We start from the raw sequence: 20,121 nt of genomic DNA, 5'->3' as shown, positions 1-20,121 counted from the left end.
GTGAGCGGCCGTGGAGCCTCACGGTCCCTGTTATTGGTGTGGCCACAATATCAAGGAGCAGCCTAACGTCTTTATATTTCATGGCAGATTCGATTTGGAAGGGCGAGTCTGTGGCGGATGCTGTTATACTCTGTGCCATTTTCCCTCCTCTCTGGCTCCAATAAGGGAGGTAATATAAACAAAGCACAATCAGCACTAACAACAAGCCCTACAAACCACTCAGTTCAAACACGTAATAAGAACGAATGATATTATGAAAGCAAAAATAAAAAATATCTTGTTTTGATGTGTTTGCCCATGAAAACACACACACACACACACACACACACACACACACACACACACACACACACACACACACACACACACACACACACACACACACACACACACACACACACACACACACACACACACACACACACACACACACACACACACACACACACAAAAACAGCATTTCACTGCTTGTCATCTCAGTTTCATGAGACAAAAGGAAGTGAACCATAACACTTTTCTGAAACGATGGACCATGACAAATACGTACAACTCCACCGTGAAGAATGCATTTCCCTTGCAAAAACTAGAATGGAACGGTGCTTTGTTGACCCAGTGACACTGCAGACTATTTCATGGAACAATTCCTGGCCAAAGTAGACTTGTACACCTGCAAGGGGCCATACTCTTAACAGCGTCACAGACCAGACCCTTTCCTAATGTCAGACCCCTTTCCCACTCAGTCCAGGCGAGCGTGACAGGAAAGGGGATGGAGGCTACACCGGTTCTGTCCGATAATGAGTGTTGGCTAAACCTCCCCCAGCCTCAATCTACTCCTGAGCATATCTCACCCTGCCAGGAATATGGCCAAGGCTTAAAACAGTCTGGCACTGCCGGACCTACACACAGTGGAAGTTAAACAGTGTGTTTAAAGCCCTCTTACAATAGCACAGTGTGAGGCTAGTATGGCTGACTGCATTGTATGTTAAGTAGCATCAAAGATCGAAGTGTGTTACAACAACAAAATCAAAGCTGTAATATGTGATTTGGGAGATTGGCGGGTTGCCTCAGTCTGGGCACCACCCCTGCGTTTTAGCCTCTCTCCTCACCTGGTGAGGGCAGGCTTACTGGACCTGAGAGAGTCGTTGTGTGCCAGTGCCTCCACCACCGAGCTGTCGCTGGATATTCGCTTCCTCTGAGTGGTCTTCTGGAGCTCCATGATCCTGAGAGAGAGAGAGAAGGGGGAGAGAGAGAGAGAGACAGAGAGAGAGAGACAGAGAGAGAGAGAGAGAGAGAGAGAGAGAGAGAGACACAGTATGTATAAGAAATGATGAGGTTTGAGATGGCCTAGAAGGTATCACATGTTGTATACATTACAGAAAGAAAGTAGTGAGTACTGTATCTATTCCCGCCGGGTCCTGAAGCGGAGGTAAACATTTAAGCCTTTTCTTGTCATTATAATAAAGCAAGTTTACATCAGAGGTGGGCACTGTATATATAAAGAATAAAGTGTGTTTACATTGCTGGGGGGTGAACCCACTTGGAAGATAGAAACCAGAACATTTCAACCATTGGGAGCAGAGTGCATAAAGCAAGAGAGAGAACTTGTGTATGTGAGACAGAATTATAGAATGATGGGGGTCTAAAGAACGAATAAGAAGGTTTGCGATGGAAGATAGGAGAAATCTTAAAAATGGTAAAAAGTTGCAGTTAAAAGACACTAATATGCAATATAAATGTTCCTGTCATCCAGCACCGACAGTACTCGCTTTGAAGCTCGTTTTCCTCCAATAAAGTCAAAAGAGAGTGTAAAAATGATAAAATGGTGTTAAATTGTTAATACAACCAATAATAGATAACAACAACATTCTACTTTGATTGAATGTCTTTTTATATTCCATTCGAACTGAAGAGCAGCAACAAAAGAGCAGAAGTGCCGTGTGGATCATTATTTAAACGCTTGGGGTCTTGTTGTGGAGCGTAATGATCCGAATCATTCTGTGGTGCTGGGTCTGTCTGTCTACCACCGACCCGCTCCATCTCTCCCACATTAGTATGTCTGACTTCCAACCAGGACCAGAGGCAAGTGGAACAAAGAGCATAAACCCGGCATACAGGAAACGTGTCTGCAATGCTAAAAGAACATGCACAATCTTTTGGAATATAGGAGTAGGGATGTTGTTTAGATCAATTAGGGAAAGTAGTGATGCTTTTGCAGGGGGAAAAGTTGAAGGGCAGGACTTGAACCAGGGAAGCGCGGAGCCTAGAAAATGTAGAGATTCTCAGGAGTGAACAGTCTGCACTTGTGTCCTAACCGAGATGTGCACAGCTGCATACACATTGTCTGTTCAAATCGGATTGGTGATTTATGAAATATTGATCATATGAGAAACAAAGATGATGAAAGCCTCTGACATCCCATTAATAAGACTGTTTTCCAAAGATCCCAAGCTGATATCTTTAACTAATAAAGAAAGATCCACAGCAGGACTACTTTGTATTTCCAGGACTACGGAAGTACCAAAACAAAGCCTTACAAAACCGCAGCTATTCACTGTGACAGAGGAAGAGCACTGAACACAGGAAACAACGATATTATTCGAGAGCATCATGACTCGTGAATGTGTGTTTATTGATCTAACTGCTCTTACTATAGATCTGACCCTGACATAGACCTCACCGATTCCCCAAACCCTAAACCTAACCTAGGCTAACACCCATGCTCAGCCGGCCACTTCCCCATGTCTCGTTTAGAGCCTAACCCACTCTCTGGCTGCCTGCTCATGGAGATAAAAACATTATTGAAAAGAGTTAAACAGCTACGACACACAAAAAAACCCCACAGACATCTTTATGGAGACAAATCCTGCTTTGACAAGAGCGTCAAACGCAAAATGGATAATCAGATTGGGAGTGAGCAACTCCCACCCTCAATCTCAGTTGTGATGTTCGATTGTGGGTTTGTGTGATTTTGAAATAGAATCTTGATTCTAAGGAAGGTGGGAGTGAAACATAAGCAGTGAGGCAGATTGGTACTGTATTCATTCCCATTTAAGATGGAACGCTGGGTTTTTGCTCATCACCTCCCACATTCATCCTCCTCCACCTATTCCAACCCACACAATCAAATTTGCATTTGAAAAAACAAAAATGGCCCTGGGAACACACACATGGCTGCAGAGGTATATATTTTCAAAAGATCCAAGTGTTATATGTTTGAGGAAAATAAAGCAACACAGTACACACTTTATTGTTGAACTGCGTTCTGCCGGTGTAAACCGTCATTTTCCATGAGCTTGAACGTGTTCCACCCAAAAAGATCTTGGACTTAGTGTATTGATCAGTCTAGAGGCATATATCAAGAACACAGAAATCCCTGCTACATCCAAGTGAAATGCAAAGGAACCTTGCATGGCTATACGGGGAGACACGTCCATGGGCAGGTAAACAATCTTTGGGAGGACAGGTTAGTTAAGAAGGAGGAGGAAAGGGTACAGAGAGGAAGAGGAGTGGATGAAGGAAAGTAGGGCAGAAAGAAGAGCAGATGGGAGGATGGAGAGAGAACAGGAACAATTCCGGGATGTTTTACTTTAATAATAAAATAAAAAACACTTTAAAAAATATATTATACATTTAAACTGAACTGTGATTAGGGAAAGGAGGACAAAGAAGCTGAGGATCTTCAGAGCCAGTAACAGGAATAGTTAAAAAATGGTGCAAGATCAGTTCAGCAAATTAATTGGTTCTGAGAAAAATGATGTTTATGCTAGTATGCAAATAATGTAACAGTTAGGATGCACATTGTCTTAAATTTCCTTTGATGATTTGATACATAACCAAGAGACTAAGGTGGCATTCATCTATGACAAATTACATTCAACACAGTGCTACTTCCAAACATCACTGTCCAGGTTTTCCTATTTAAAGTATCGTAACTACTACTGCAGGACCTGAAGAAGCCCCCCCAAAACCCCTGGACCAAGGCCCCCCCCCCCACCCCCCACTGCACATCTAAACACATCAACCACAGCCTGTCTTTCGAGACTACAGGGATCCTTTTATTAGGAATTCTATTTCAAGCCCCAGCCAGCAGCATGAGAGAACATGGCAAAAATAACGTGGCCTCTGCTTTGAAAGCATCAAAAGACAGTCTGTAGAAGACGTGCCAATAGACCACAGGGCGAGAAGAGAGGGAGAGAGAGGCTACAATCCCACATGCCCTCAGAGGTAGTCCCACTATGTTTGCTTTGGAGGGGGGGGGGGGGGGCATTTGGGCCGGGTTAGGATCTGCCTCTGTCATGTTTGAACTCCATGAACCCACACCTCCTCTTCATCAAACTCTCCTTAAATCCCTAAATGGATGGGTGACAGGGGCCCGAGCTAAAGTGTAGAGAAGAGAGACTTCCACTAAGGTGAAGTTAACTGTAGAACAGAACTCCACAGAAAAACCCTCTACTGTACAATTAGGTACAACATAAAGAGCAATAAAAGTTGATACGCTGGAATGACAGGGAGAAACGCAAAGGTTTTAAAAGATTGGCAGCTTCTAATGCATGTCGGAAATTATTCTATGAAATATTGATGAATGCACAGCAGATATGAAGAGACGGCTTATCACGGCAGTTTATTAACGCTTTAAGACGATTTAACAGGATGGAAAGGTTGAGCTCAAAGGTATTACTCGAGTAACTTGGTTGACTCGTTCTGTGTGCATCACTTGTGTCATTCACAAAAGGCTACAACACGTGCAGGAGATTTGTTGTGGAAAACTACAGGAATATCCACACCTGGCACACAAGACATCCTTTCTTCTGAAAAGATGAACATACAGTCTATAGTGAGGCAGAGAGTCTCTAAAGTTACTCTGTGAATTCAGGTGAGTGTGGCCCTTCTCCTTCCTAGGGTGATTATGGAGATCAGTGGTTAGAACTTAAATGATTCATAGATTTAATGGGGGGGGGGGGGTTAATGGGCGGGCATGGCCTCTGCATTCCTCCCTGTCCCCTCAGTAATAATTCAGCAGGGCAAAATCACCACGGCCCCCTAGAGGAGCGTACGGTTTTATCGTGTCATAGGGTTCGTCCAGATACAGATTCAGCCCGCGGTTTACTCTGCCTTTACTTTTGAGTCCTGGACCTGGGGCACTCCAGTCTGATTATTACTACACTATTTCAGCCTGTCAAAACAGCACTGCTGGAAACCACTTAAAAAAAACAGACTGGTTCACAGAAAATGACCTGATATGAATTCACTGTTATAACCCCCAGAAAGCTCCAGTGGAGCTGCCCCCATCCTTTATCCAGTGTTTCTAAAAACATGATCTCCGACAGAAATTCCCATTAGAAGCTGTGAGCAGCAGCTGCATCTCTTACCTGGGTCCCGGTGAGGGGGGAGGAGAAGAGGAGGAGGACGGGAATCCAAACTTGGGAGACGCCTCCGGGAATTCACCAGAAGAATCCACCAGATCAGGCATCCCTGGTGAGGTGCTCACCGTCTCCGTGACGACCAGCTCAGGGTCCAGGATGAAGAGCTCGTCTTGGGATATCTCGGTCACATAGTTCAGGTGTTCCTGTGATGGAGAGAGAAATCATAATCACTTATGTACAGATCATAATGGCCATTGAACATGTTACTTGTTTATTTTGCTTTTGTCATCGGTGTTCCTTTACTCTGCATAGTCAATGTATTCAGTGGTGTAAAGTACTTAAGTAAAAATACTTTAAAGTATTACTTAAGTCGTTTTTTGGGGGTATCTTTACTATCTCTATTTTTGACAACTTTTACTCCACTAAATCCCTAAAGACGACAATGTACTTTTTACGCACTACATTTTCCCCGACACCCAAAAGTATTCGTTACATTTTGAATGCTTATCAGGGCAGGAAAATGGTTCAATTCATGCACTTATCAAAAGAACATATCTGGTCATGCCTACTGCCTCTGTTCTGGAGGACTCACTATACACAAATGCTTCATTTGTAAATGATGTGTGAGTGTGTTGGAGTGTGCCCCTGTCTATGAAAAAAACAACGATACAATTATGCCATCTGGTTTGCTTAATATAAGGAATTTCAAATGATGTATACTTAAGTATATTTTAGCAACTACATTTACTTTTGATACTTAAGTATATTTAAAACTAAATAGTTTTAGACTTTTACTCAAGTAGTATTTTACTGGGTGACTCACTTTTACATGAGTCATTTTCCATTATGGTATCTTTACTTTTACTCAAGTATGACAATTGGGCACTTTTTCCATCACTGAATGTATTATGATATACAATGACACACACTCACCTGAGCACGATCAATTCTGTAAAATCGATCTGCAGTTGTGGCTAGAAGGAAAACAAGAAGGAAAAATCTATTTATAAATAGTATGAGATTTATAGAGAGTAAATAATATGAACATAGGCTTGTACACAACCACGCACACACACACGCACGTACATGCACGCACACGCCTGCACACACACAGTGTTCTAACGAGGCCAGAGAGGACTGGTAACTGTGCAGGAGCTTAATCAAAGCGTTGACCTGATTAGACCAGCTCCGAAGGGCACCATGCCTTTGCCACATGTTGTTAAATGAAGCAAAAGATGGATAACCTGTACAATAAACAGAACAAGTAAGAGCAAAGGGCCACATAATTGGCCCATTGACTTGGGGACATTACAAGGAGAGTAAAAGGGTTCTGGTAGTGGGTGTAATTCTAGATGTTGGGGAGGACTGTACCGAACATCTCACACGGTTGCCTGCCAACTAGTCACAAACAGATTCACAGGAGACGGGATATGATCATATGTCAATGTGCTTCTCAAAGGAAAATCAAATAGACTCGTGTGAGACTCATGAGTATGTACAACACTACATCTCAGCGTAGAAACTAAGACAGGGGAAGTAGTGAGTGGGGGGAAAAAAGACATTTTACACGGTTGTGGTCCAGTGATCAAATACTTACTACAGATGATCATTTCCCACCAGTCAGCAGAAATTCCACTAAACTAACTCTACCCCCCCCCCCCCCCCAGTCTCGTTCTGTTGGACTGTACCAGTAATTAAGCTTCATGCTGCCATTCTGTCTAAGGGAGTGGAAATGAGCTGTTCCCAGTGGGAGCTGACTCAAAGGGGGTGCGCGCTGGAATTAAGTAGATCTGCCAGGCTTCTTCCCCTACATCTAAGATGCCAAGAAAAAGACTCCTCTGTCCTCCATGGACACTGCAAATTGAACTTCTGCCAGCTTCACTGAGCAGAATAATCCAACTCTTATTTAAAAAAAAAAAAAAAAATGTATGCTTAAGAATATCTCACAGAAAAGCATGACGTTTGCCCAGAAGACTCCTTGAGTTTCTTAAGGTCTTTAAGGGCAGGTCTGTGTACTGCATGTTTTTTCCAGCTTTTCCGACATATCTCGGAAGGCGTTTTTATCAGAATGTATCAAGAAGTATGATGTGGTTCCCCCGTCGTTCTAATTAAATAATCAGTCAAATCAGAATGCAGCTGGAATTCACTTGCTATGCTTCTCATCAAGAATTAGCCACGCTGTTTTGATGAGAGAGAGAAAACAATTATAATTTTTCCACACGAAACCTTTACAACAGTCTTTCTTGGACAGCGCCTTTAAGATCTGGGCTGCTTTATTACCAGTGAATAGAAGCTAATCTGTGCTGATTTCAATGGAGCAGCTATGGGATTTAATTAAGCTTTGAAAAGCTACAGAAAATGTGACTGCAGATTCCAACACCCTCCCTTCTCTACCAACTATCACTAGTGAGTAAGTGAATTAACTTGGCATTCAAGCAACGACACCCTTCAGAGATCAGCTATCATGTCAGTCTGGCGTGACGAGATGGAAGACTGCGAGTTTCACTGCAGGTGGAGTGGCTGATGAGCAGCGCGAGTACATCATATATGTAAACCGGTGTTATGCATAGCTATTCCTAGCAACGCACACAACATGTCATTCATAATACTGAAGAAGTTTAAAAAAAAAAAATCTCATGGGAACTGTGGACTGTCAGTGGAATAACTACAGTGGAATGAGTACTACAGATTATTTACAGAAACATTATTAAAAACTGTATGCTTAAGAATATCTCACAGACAAACATGAAGTCTGCCCAGAAGATTCCTTTTCTGCTATGCAACAGAGAACAGAAGCATTCAAAGCAAATCGGTGACATTATTATCAAATTGATTTCTGTATCTTTGCACCAGAGCTGTTGATCTAAATGAATGTTACGATGGCGCTTGGTTTAATTGAATTGGCAGATCCTGTTTCACACAGACATACAGCACAGTGGCGTTAAATCATGTTCATGTAGGATCGCTCTACCTATCTTCAATTCTTCTAAAACAATCATCTAAAACAAACGTTGAAATGATCCTCAAAACCTCTGTTTTGAACATTAAGAACTCACATTTATGCTGGGTATATTTGTAATGCAAATGTGAATCCTTTATCCTGCCTGAGAACGGCACAGATGCACTAAACGGAAGGTCCTGAAATGGCACTGCTCCATCGAACTAAGTCGACCTCGACGAAACATGAAACTCCGTGGCGAACGAAACCAAGAAAACAGTGACTCGTAAGAGACAGATGCCCCCACTTGCAGTGATCAGATGATGTGAAGCGCTCTCGCTTAAACACTGAAGACAGACAGGGGACTAAAAAAGGTGGCACCAAGAGGAACACTACACCACGGAAAGTGTACGGAATAAATTGCAGTGCTCTTTATAAGAAGTGATACTTACAGTCCAAGAAGCACCACTTTGGCGAAAGCTTCTGCGAGGAAAGGGTCTTTGACTTAGCTCCCTCATCCTCCTGAGAAAGAAAACGGAACCAATGAGATTAGTTCCACAACAGCCTGCTCTTTACACTAAACATAAATGAGACCGGAAGGCCTTGACTCTCGTTTTGTCCAACTTACTGGTCCATTGACAAACAGAGGACTCAAATAATAAAACACCTTTTCCTGCTGGATGTAGGGCAAGATGTAAAGGCCCCGAGTCTTGTGTTCAGACATAGGCTTTTTGAAATGAAAAGTACTTTTCTGGGCAGTGAGTTCACTGAATGGGCCCAGCATATTAACCCCTCCCCTACTCTTTCATATAGAGTTCCATGAGTTTAGGAGGGCAGGTGTTTCACCCCCCCCCCCCCCCCCCCCATGTGTGCCTCAGTCAGAGAATCATTGGTCCAAAGACCTACAATTCCTTTGGACACTGTTCTGTGCATTGGCTGAACTCTACTTAATCCAAGCTTTTCCAAAGGTACCATAGTCCAGTGACCTTATGCAATGAGATACATTGACATAATCCTCTTCAGAACTTGATCTTGAAGGTAAGTCAATGCTTAGAGGAAAATGGGCTGAGGCAAGCCACAAAAAGGACATTTGTCTATTCAATGCTCAGAAAGAGACCTGTTGGAAAGAGACCTGTTGGAATGTGACGACAACAACGGGAGTCATTTCTAGGGCCATGAGTTTCTCCTGACCACATGCCTTGGCCAGGAAAACTCCAGGCCCTAGTTAGAGTTATAGGCTAAAACTAGGGCAGAGAGTTTGTCCTGATCAGTCTAACTGTGGTCAGGAAAAAACTACTACTGATTTCCCATCTAAAGGTAAACTTGACCAGTCCATCTAACTTCCAAAGGGACCAGGAGGATAGCAGTGTACAGAATGTTATGACACATGCACTGAGGAACTATGCTGAAAGACCATGCTTAGCTTAGAGCACAAATACTGGATACCACCTACAAGAAAAGAAAAAAAACACACCCACACACACACACACACACACACACAAACAAACAAACCAAAGAAAACCGTGTACACAAGGTAGCCAAATCGAAGAAACGGCAGACTTTTCTGGGTCTCGAACAGGGAACCCAAAAAATGCAACCATCAAAACGAGACAGTATCAAATAATCTACTAACTTGTCTTGGTCGTAATGCTCTCTTATATTCAGCAAAAAGTATTACTAACTGCAGTAACATAGCCAAAGCAACCTTAATAGCAGTTTCTTAAACATTGGATGCTTTGCTGCATACAAAAATCAGAAGCAAACATATATTCCTGATTACAAATGTCTCTCTTTCATGCACACAGAAAGGGAGAGAGAGTAAACACCCACAATCACAAACAAACACAATACTAAAGAACACATCTAAACCATGCTTAGGGGCACAGAGGAACAAGGAGAAAAACTCTTCCCAGAGAGACAAATTTGGGTTGGTTTACATTGGGGAAACAGGGCCACTACAGATTGACAAGAGAGAGAGAGAGAAAAAAGGGTCTCCTGAGTACAGCCTCTATTATGCAGCCATTGCCATTATGCAGCCGGTTTGGCTGAGCTGTGAATGGGGATCTGAAGGAGGGCCAGGGTAGCTGGGAGGAGTGTGTGGTTACCACTGGAGACGGACAGTCTCAGCATCTACCCGCGCCTCTCGCTCTCTGGGCATGCAACTTAAAAGCGGTGTGGTGAAATCACTTTGTAAAAGGGCTAGGGCACGATATTTGAACATGGACGCGACACACCCTTTGACCGATTGCACAGTTTATTTGGTTTTGAAGCCCACAAGGAACTACTGGATGTGAGCAGTATATTTGTGCTCTCGATCATTTTCTCGGAGGAGACAAAAATAAGACATGGAAGAGTTGATCAAACACACAATTCCAAGTAAACACCTAAAGCAACTATGAAAATTGTGGCTGCAGCTATATGCCTTTATACTGTATGTGCTTGACGGTTATGCACAGGGCGGGACAGGTTTGACTAATGTGTTCTCGTAACAAGAACACGGTTGTGATTAAAAGGCCTCATCCTTGTTTTTGAATTCAATTATATTTTATGGTTATTGTTTGCTCCGTCTGTGTTTGCTCCGTCTGTGAAAGTCGCTCCGGATAAGAAAGTCTGCTAAAATGACCAAAAATGTCAATGTAAAATGTAATTGGTGATCTAAAGGTCGTTTTTGATTAGGGGGAATGTTTCCTTTTCAGACTTGTTCCTTTCCATGCCACAGGCTCCATGTCCTGTCTCGTTTTACCAACCTGGAGCACCAGTCGTTTGAAGGAGGGATGAATGGAGACGAAGTCCTGCGGAATAGCCCCAAAAACACTGTAATCCCATAAATGGAGACTCTCCTTTCTGTCTAATGCCCCTACCCAAAGTAAATCACCACATGGGGATAGGAAAATAAGCATCTCGTCTTGAAGTTACTATAATGACTGGTTTTGGATTGCAGAAAATGGGTCGAATGTAGTGGGAGAAACACCCCCCCCCCCCCCCCCAATTTATGCCGTCTTGTTGTGTGCTACGAGTCCTACTTACCAATAATACAGTATTATTATTGGGTGATTATATGTTTTTGAGAGTAACATATAATGAAAGTGGATGATTACACATATAACAGAACTAATTACCATTTTGCAAAAGTATTTTAGTCATCGTGTCTCCATTAGTAGCAGACAAAACCTAAATATAATTTAAGCCTTTACTTATGACATGAGCTGATGAAAACAGCAACAAAACAACATAGTGTTTGGGAATCCCAAATGAGGGACAGCCGTTGAGGGATTGTGGTAAAAAAAGGAGGAATAAAATAACCAAATGATCGCAAAGCGGCCGTGCCGCTAATCGGCAACAAATTTCACGCACTATTTATTTCAATGGGTTTTGAACCGAAACGGGACAGCGAGGGGGCTAGATGGGCGAGGATGTCTCCCCCATTTCACAAATAACCACACACGCAATCCTTTCCTACACTAAAGACAGGTTTGGGCTTGTCTGTCGAGATGAGCCATCATATACCAGCCTGAAAGTAATTGCTCTTGACATCGGCAAGTTCCTCCCTCTTCTAACCTCCGCTCTTCGTTCAGCTCGTGCACTATCACAACTTCATCAGAATGATTTCCCCCTTCCTCTTATGGCATAAGGTCAGTCCTACCCCCTCTGTCGTCTTCTTCTACTCTCTGCCTGAATTGTCCTCCATCACAGACATTTCGGAGTTCTCCCCTGGTATTAGTTACCTGAACAGCTACTTTGTCTTTAAATGCTCTCTGCCGCTCATGTCCTCCATCCCTCCTGTCCCTCTTTTACCCAGAGTTCCATCTCATCAACCCACACGCTCTCCTCTTCTCCCCTCTCGGTCTTTTCTGTCATTCATCAGCTTACCCTCTCCTTTACCCAGTGTTCCATCTACCTCATCAACCCAACACGCTCTCCTTCATCTCTCACCTCTTGGAGCCTCTCAATGTGGAAGCGACATGTTTCCAGGTCACTGTCTCCCGGGACAACGATGAGGCCCAGCGGGATAGCTGTAGGGAGAGATGATGAGAGACAACATACTGTTAAACACTGCTGCAGGCGCCTAGTGATCGAGGCATGAAAAAAACGTTCTACAGGTAGCTCATAGACACAAGCTACAATACACAGACTATCTGATTGTGCCCATTTATCAACTCGAAACCAGAAATGTTTTGGGGGAAGTTCCTTTTGTGGGCAATAGATCAAGGATATATTTAGAGACTTGGGCTTCCTGGATGCCTTGTGTTTCATAGAGCGCCACGCAAAGTCCAATGCACTCAAACCCCTTTGAAACGGCTGTCAAAGTAGGTGAAGTGTATAAACCTAATAGCAATGCAAAACAATAAGAGGAAGTATTCTCTAAATGTAATGTCTGCAAATTGTCTGGCGACATGTTTGCCATTAGTTCCCATGCCCATTGATTTGTGCTAAACTAGAGACAGGCAATTAGGCATAAAGTAATAGTGAGAGAGCAGATACTGAAACTTAGTGTTAGTGCATCAAAACCACATTATGTGATCATGAATGTCCGGGCCATCCACAGGGCCTTCTTTTTAATAAGAACAGAACAGAAGTGAATGACTCGTGGACTGTCAGGCTGAGATTTGTGAATTGAAAAAGTGTCTCTGAGCAGCAAGTTTCACAGGCAGAGAGAGAGAGAGAGAAAGAGAGAGAGAGAGAGAGAGAGAGAGAGAGAGAGAGAGAGAGAGAGAGAGAGAGAGAGAGAGAGAGAGAGAGAGAGAGAGAGAGAGAAAAAAAAAAAGCAGGCAGATTTCTCCACTGAGGAATGTGCTGTTGCCTAGCAACCTTGGAACAGTCTGTCTCTAATTCAATTCCGCTTCTTTCTATCCCCCCCTTCCCCCCCTTCTCTTTTGCTGTCCTCACTCTGCAACAGCGGAGTTGTCTAAACTCTTTATAGGTGTCAGGCAACTGAGACAACTTGCGTAACTGCTACCAGCCGCATGCTATATTTTTGGATCAGGGAGGGAATGGAGCGTTCACCTCAGCCATGACAGCCTAACATCACTTGTACCTCAAGATCCACGTGAAACATCAGGGACCTAACTTGATTCAGCGATAGCCAGAGGGAGGTCCGAGTGTGCTGTCTGGAAAGAAGCTAAACAATGTGCAAATCACAGAATGATTGTTCACTTTCATGTGTTCGCTCCCATTTACATTGATGAGTGGCCTATCAAAAACAGCAGTGGAATTCTCTTGTACGTCAGCAAGCATGAGGGTGCATTAGGTCCAAAGTGTGTTACTGGACCACTGTATAATATGGACATTGAGTTTATTTATAGAATCAGTTAGAGTGTGCTTTCAGGTTTAAAAACGTATATCATTTCATGTTAGTTGCACGTTCTGACACCTAGTGGTGGAAAACAAAGAATAAAACTACTTTCAGCGTTCCGTGAAGCAAATGGTAGGTACTGTTAGAAAACAGTTGGACCTCCACCAATTATGCCGAGAGCCTACTGGGAGGTTTTATGTCAGGTATTATAATTGCTAAGCCTCGTACGACAATCCAGAAATCTTGCGAGCTTACATTCTGTTTCGCTACACAAATTCCACAGCGGTCACCGGGATGGTAAATGCGAGGCTATATAATTGCAAAAGTTCAGGAAGAACCTAATACATTCATCATACTTTCTTATTTCACATACTTCTTAGGAGTTGGTCCACAGTAGCTGGGTTTTGTACCATCGGAGACCAAAACAGCCCCAAACAGCATCACTTGCATATCAATAGTTACATAACTTGGGGCCAATAACTGTTGCAATTGTTGTCTGGGACACTGTCTGGAACAGTTAGGTTTGTGCGTGAGGATGCGAATGTGAGAACAATTAAGAGTGTGGGGGGGGGTAGCTGTAGTTGTGTTATGGAGGTGATTACAGTGTTGTCCTAGCACACAGGTGCTGCAGGAGGCTGTAGAACACAGAACCACTGACAGAGCCCCTCTGGGGCCCCAGGGCATCCATTAGAGACAGTAATGGGTAGCTACCTCATTATCGCCTCCCAGTCACACTCTTGATATCCAGCCAAAGTCACATGCAGGGAGGCCCACACTGATAAACTCATAGCAATTGAATGGCCTGATGAGGATGGGAGGAGGGTTTCAGGGTGGACGGATAGCAAAACCTGGAGCCAATGCCCACCTCCCCTCCTCGCTGCCCAGGAGGAGCCAGGAAGAGAGAAAATGAAAGAGTTCCATCTCTGTGGGGTTTTCTGCTAAGTACCATATAAATCAAAAGGGACTTCCTTTTCCTTTGTAATTAGCGGGGTTAGTTGATGGCGGCATCCTTTAAGGGGTGATCAAGGGCCTGGTGTCTCCTTCCACATTAAATATATTTGTGCTAACCTACGTTTGACAGTGACAGAGTGCACGCCTTTCCTAAGCAATCTACTGTACGCCCCAAACAATCTACTGTACGCCCCAAGCAATCTACTGTACGCCCCAAACAATCTACTGTACGCCCCAAGCAATCTACTGTACGCCCCAAACAATCTACTGTACGCCCCAAACAATCTACTGTACGCCCCAAGCAATCTACTGTACGCCCCAAGCAATCTACTGTACGCCCCAAGCAATCTACTGTACGCCCCAAGCAATCTACTGTACGCCCCAAACAATCTACTGTACGCCCCAAACAATCTACTGTACGCCCCAAGCAATCTACTGTACGCCCCAAGCAATCTACTGTACGCCCCAAACAATCTACTGTACGCCCCAAGCAATCTACTGTACGCCCCAAACAATCTACTGTACGCCCCAAACAATCTACTGTACGCCCCAGGCAATCTACTGTACGCCCCAAGCAATCTACTGTACGCCCCAAACAATCTACTGTACGCCCCAAACAATCTACTGTACGCCCCAAACAATCTACTGTACGCCCCAAACAATCTACTGTACGCCCCAAGCAATCTACTGTACGCCCCAAGCAATCTACTGTACGCCCCAAACAATCTACTGTACGCCCCAAACAATCTACTGTACGCCCCAAACAATCTACTGTACGCCCCAAACAAATAGCAGGTGAATAGCATTCTATTCCCATGCTTAAATTCACGGTCAGAATACGCATTAGAGACAAAAGTGCATCGAAAGGGAATCATTTTCCATTTACGCTCTTACTTCGGGTCGGAAAACCTCCCTGTAAAATGGCACAATGATACGTGTAGTATATCTTCAGGTAATAGCTGGTTCTAGTTACAGTGCATATGGCCAGGATTTAACTCTATAAAACAAGCCTGCTATTTTGAAATTCAGTTCAAAGTTCTACGTCACTGAAAACACCTCTGGCTCTCAGTAACATCCCTGCACGAAGCAGTGCTCAAGAGCCTGCCACAATTCCTCCTTGAACAGGCCGGGCAGCACCTGAAGGATGATGGAGTTACAGTGCATTAGACAGAGATGGAATACTCACAGGCTTCTTTAAGTTTCTCCTTGTCGTAATGCAGGGCCTCATAGTCGTGCATGCTAATACGGTTCACCCGGATCCTTAATCTCTCCGGGAAGGGCTGCTGGCTGAGGAAGACAACAGAAGAAGCATAACTAGTTAGGTACCATCTCTCAAAAATTGGAATTACACCAAACTAAAATATAAACGCAACATGCAACAATTTCAAAGATTTTATGGAGTTACAGTTCATATAAGGAAATCAGACAATTGAAATAAATTCATCAGGCCCTAATCTATGGATTCCACGTGACTGGGAATACAGATATGCTGTTGTTCACAGACACCTTTATAAAAAAGGTTTGGGGCGTGGGTCAGAAAACCAGTCAGTATCTGGTGTGACCACCACTTGCCTCATGCAGTGCGACACATCTCCTTCCCATATACAGCGGGGCAAAAAAAGTATTTAGTCAGCCACCAATTGTGCAAGTTCTCCAACTTAAAAAGATGAGAGAGGCCTGTAATTTTCATCATAGGTACACTTCAACTATGACAGACAAAATGAGATTTTTTTTCTCCAGAAAATCACATTGTAGTATTTTTAATGAATTTATTTGCAAATTATGGTGGAAAATAAGTATTTGGTCAATAACAAAAGTTTATCTCAATACTTTGCTATATACCCTTTGTTGGCAATGACAGAGGTCAAATGTTTTCTGTAAGTCTTCACAAGGTTTTCACACACTGTTGCTGGTATTTTGGCCCATTCCTCCATGCAGATCTCCTCTAGAGCAGTGATGTTTTGGGGCTGTTGCTGGGCAACATGGACTTTCAACTCCCTCCAAAGATTTTCTATGGGGTTGAGATCTGGAGACTGGCTAGGCCACTCCAGGACCTTGAAATGCTTCTTACGAAGCCACTCCTTTTTTAGCCCCGGCGGTGTGTTTGGGATCATTGTCATGCTGAAAGACACAGCCACGTTTAATCTTCAATGACCTTTCTGATGAAGGAGGTTTTCACTCAAAATCTCACGATACATGGCCCCATTCATTCTTCCCTTTACACGGATCAATTGTCCTGATCCCTTTGCAGAAAAACAGCCCCAAAGCATGATGTTTCCACCCCCTTGCTTCACAGTAGGTATGGTGTTCTTTGGATGCAACTCAGCATTCTTTGTCCTCCAAACACGACGAGTTGAGTTTTACCAAAAAGTTATATTTTGGTTTCATCTGACCATATGACATTCTCCCAATCTTCTTCTGGATCATCCAAATGCTCTCTAGCAAACTTCAGACGGGCCTGGACATGTACTGGCTTAAGCAGGGGGACACGTCTGGCACTGCAGGATTTGAGTCCCTGGCGGCGTGGTGTGTTACTGATGGTAGGCTTTGTTACTTTGGTCCCAGCTCTCTGCAGGTCATTCACTAGGTCCCCCCGTGTGGTTCTGGGATTTTTGCTCACCGTTCTTGTGATCATTCTGACCCCACTGGGTGAGATCTTGCGTGGAGCCCCAGATCGAGGGAGATTATCAGTGGTCTTGTATGTCTTCCATTTCCTAATAATTGCTTCCACAGTTGATTTCTTCAAACCAAGCTGCTTACCTTTTGCAGATTCAGTCTTCCCTGCCTGGTGCAGGTCTACAATTTTGTTTCTGGTGTCCTTTGACAGCTCTTTGGTCTTGGCCATAGTGGAGTTTGGAGTGTGACTGTTTGAGGTTGTGGACAGGTGTCTTTTATACTGATAACAAGTTCAAACAGGTGCCATTAATTTACATTTACATTTAAGTCATTTAGCAGACGCTCTTAATACAGGTAACGAGTGGAGGACAGAGGAGCCTCTTAAATAAGAAGTTACAGGTCTGTGAGAGCCAGAAATCTTGCTTGTTTGTTGGTGACCAAATACTTATTTTCCACCATAATTTGCAAATAAATTCATTAAAAATCCTACAATGTGATTTTCTGGATTTTAGTTGAAGTGTACCTATGATGAAAATTACAGGCCTCTCATCTTTTTAAGTGGGAGAACTTGCACAATTGGTGGCTGACTAAATATTTTTTTTTGCCCCACTGTAATTGATCAGGCTGTTGATTGTGGCCTGTGGAATGTTGTCTGACTCCTCTTCAACGGCTCTGCGAAGTTGCTGGATATTGGCGGGAACTGGATCACGCTGTCGTACACGTCAATCCAGAGCATGAGCAATGGGAAACATTTCTATTGACAATGCAGGCCATGGAAGTGGGACATTTTCAACTTCCAAGAATTGTGTACAGATCCGTGCGACATGGGACAGTGCATTATCAGGCTGAAACATGAGGTGATGGAGGTGGATGAATGGCATGACAATGGGCCTCAGGATCTCGTAACGGTGTCTCTGTGCATTCAAATTGCCATCTATAAAAAACAATTGTGTTTGTCCGTAGCTTACGCCTTCCCATACCATAACCACACTGCCACCATGGAGCACTCTCTTCACGATGTTGACATCAGCAAACCGCTCGCCCACACGACGCCATACACACTACGCTGTCTACCATCTGCCCGGTACAGTTGAAACCCGGGTTTCATCCGTGAATTGCACACTTCTCCAGTATGCCAGTGGCCATTGAAGGTGAGCCATTTGCCCACTGAAGTCGGTTAAAACGCCGAACTGCAGTCAGGTCAAGACCCTGGTGAGAACGAGGAGCACGCAGATGAGCTTCCCTGAGACGTTTTCTGAAAGTTTGTGCGGAAGTTATTTGGTTGTGGAAATGCACACTTTCATCAGCTGTTCGGGTGGCTGGTCTTAGATGATCCCGCAGATGAAGAAGCTGGATGTGGAGGTCCTGGGCTGGCGTGGTTACACATGGTCTGCGGTTGTGAGGCAGATTGGACCTAGTGCCAAATTCTCTAAAATCACGTTAGAGTAAGCTTGTGGTAGAGAAATGAACATTAGATTATCTGGCAACAGCTCTGGTGGACATTCCTACCATCAGCATGCCAATAGCATGTTCCCTCAAAACTTGAGACATCTGTGGCATTGGGGTGTGACAAAACGGCACATTTTAGAGTGTCATTTTATTGTCCCCAGCACAAGATGCACCTGTGTAATAATCATGCTGTTTAATCAGCTTCTTGATATGCCACACCTGTCAGGTGGATGGATTATCTTGGCTAAGGAGAAATGTTCACTAACAGGAATATAAACCAATGTGTGCACAACATTTTTGAAAAATAAGCTTCTTGTGCATATGGAACATTTCTGGGATCAACACTTTACATGTTGTGTTTATATTTGTGTTCAGTGTACATATTTGTAGGAACACTGAGGTTTAAACAACCAAATCATATCAAATTGACACATAACCACGATTATTCATAACCTATGCTAGTGATCAGTACACCATTATACTGTATAGAATCAGTTACTTTCCTTATTCATTTCTAACTTCGTAAACTAGTTGGAAACATCTCGGTTGAGAGAGAGAGAAAAAAATATATACAAATGAAGGTATAAAAAAAAAGGATACAAATGAAGGTATAAGTTTAATGAAAGACTGCCACCCGGGAAGAGCATTAAAACAAGCTGATGACAGGGGATCAACCTCCAACCACAACACTCTGACAACCTGGGCTTACATGCACAGCAGCTTGAGAGAAGCCAGAGGTGTTCAGAACAGCTTTCCCCCCTTCCGTTTGTCACCGTGATGGCTTCTGGGATGATTACATATTCATGAAAACTGTTGTGATCTGTGACGAATGTGACCTGTTCGCAGTGTGTGGGAGATCCAAAAACAACGCTGTGACAAATGCTTACCATTCTGTTCAAGAACAATAGACACCTGACAACAACACAAGTTGTATAGGTTTCTTACTGGAGTGTTGTTGGAAAAAAGTTGGGAGAACAGCTTGATCTAATGTTGGGCTATGATCTCAAACAATGTAATCAGCGTAGAAGTGAATACAGCTGGATCGTTTGCATCTTAACATTCTTACTTTCTGTCCAAATGCCTGGTGTTTTAGCAGCACAGAAGGTTAGGCCATTCTAACCAAAATGGAAGAATGGTATCATGAATACGGTTTGGATGACCTTCATCTCAGCTAAAACACAATCATTGAATTAGTCCCCCCCCCCCCTCCCCGGACATATCAATCCTTTAGATGGAGGACTCATTATACCCCTCCGCCAGCAAGTCAATACATTGTCGCGAGAATCAGAGAAGTATGAAATTAGCAAAAAAAACATTACAACAGGATTGAAAAAGGTAATGCAATTACCGTGAAAATAAATAGGGCTGTTCATTCTGATAATACATCTTCGATTTTCAGCCTGTAGACAGACTGAGACTGATATGACGGAGACTACCGATGGAGAGAAAAGGAAGATGGCTGCAAAGCCACGACGGCTTTGATGAATGTTGTTGTACGTCTTTCTTGTTTG

The 20,121-nt window shown here is 43.4% G+C and overlaps 1 protein-coding gene across 15 annotated transcripts in view; it reads right to left on the bottom strand.

The window, feature by feature from the left end:
• LOC124033919 (diacylglycerol kinase zeta-like) overlaps positions 1-20,121 on the bottom strand; it is a 122,089-nt gene that overhangs the window by 16,401 nt on the left and 85,567 nt on the right. For all 15 annotated transcript variants that reach the window (XM_046346361.1, XM_046346362.1, XM_046346359.1 and 12 more), the window contains 6 exons: positions 15,732-15,832; positions 12,235-12,314; positions 8,754-8,823; positions 6,297-6,337; positions 5,370-5,566; positions 1,107-1,220 (listed from right to left, as the gene is read on the bottom strand). In XM_046346361.1, coding sequence (XP_046202317.1) covers positions 1,107-1,220; positions 5,370-5,566; positions 6,297-6,337; positions 8,754-8,823; positions 12,235-12,314; positions 15,732-15,832 — 603 coding nt within the window. The remainder of the gene's footprint in view (positions 1-1,106; positions 1,221-5,369; positions 5,567-6,296; positions 6,338-8,753; positions 8,824-12,234; positions 12,315-15,731; positions 15,833-20,121) is intronic.

This window comes from Oncorhynchus gorbuscha, linkage group LG04, assembly GCF_021184085.1.
Source record: "Oncorhynchus gorbuscha isolate QuinsamMale2020 ecotype Even-year linkage group LG04, OgorEven_v1.0, whole genome shotgun sequence".
Classification (NCBI taxonomy): Eukaryota; Metazoa; Chordata; class Actinopteri; order Salmoniformes; family Salmonidae; genus Oncorhynchus; species Oncorhynchus gorbuscha.
This window is presented reverse-complemented; position numbering and strand designations above follow the sequence as displayed.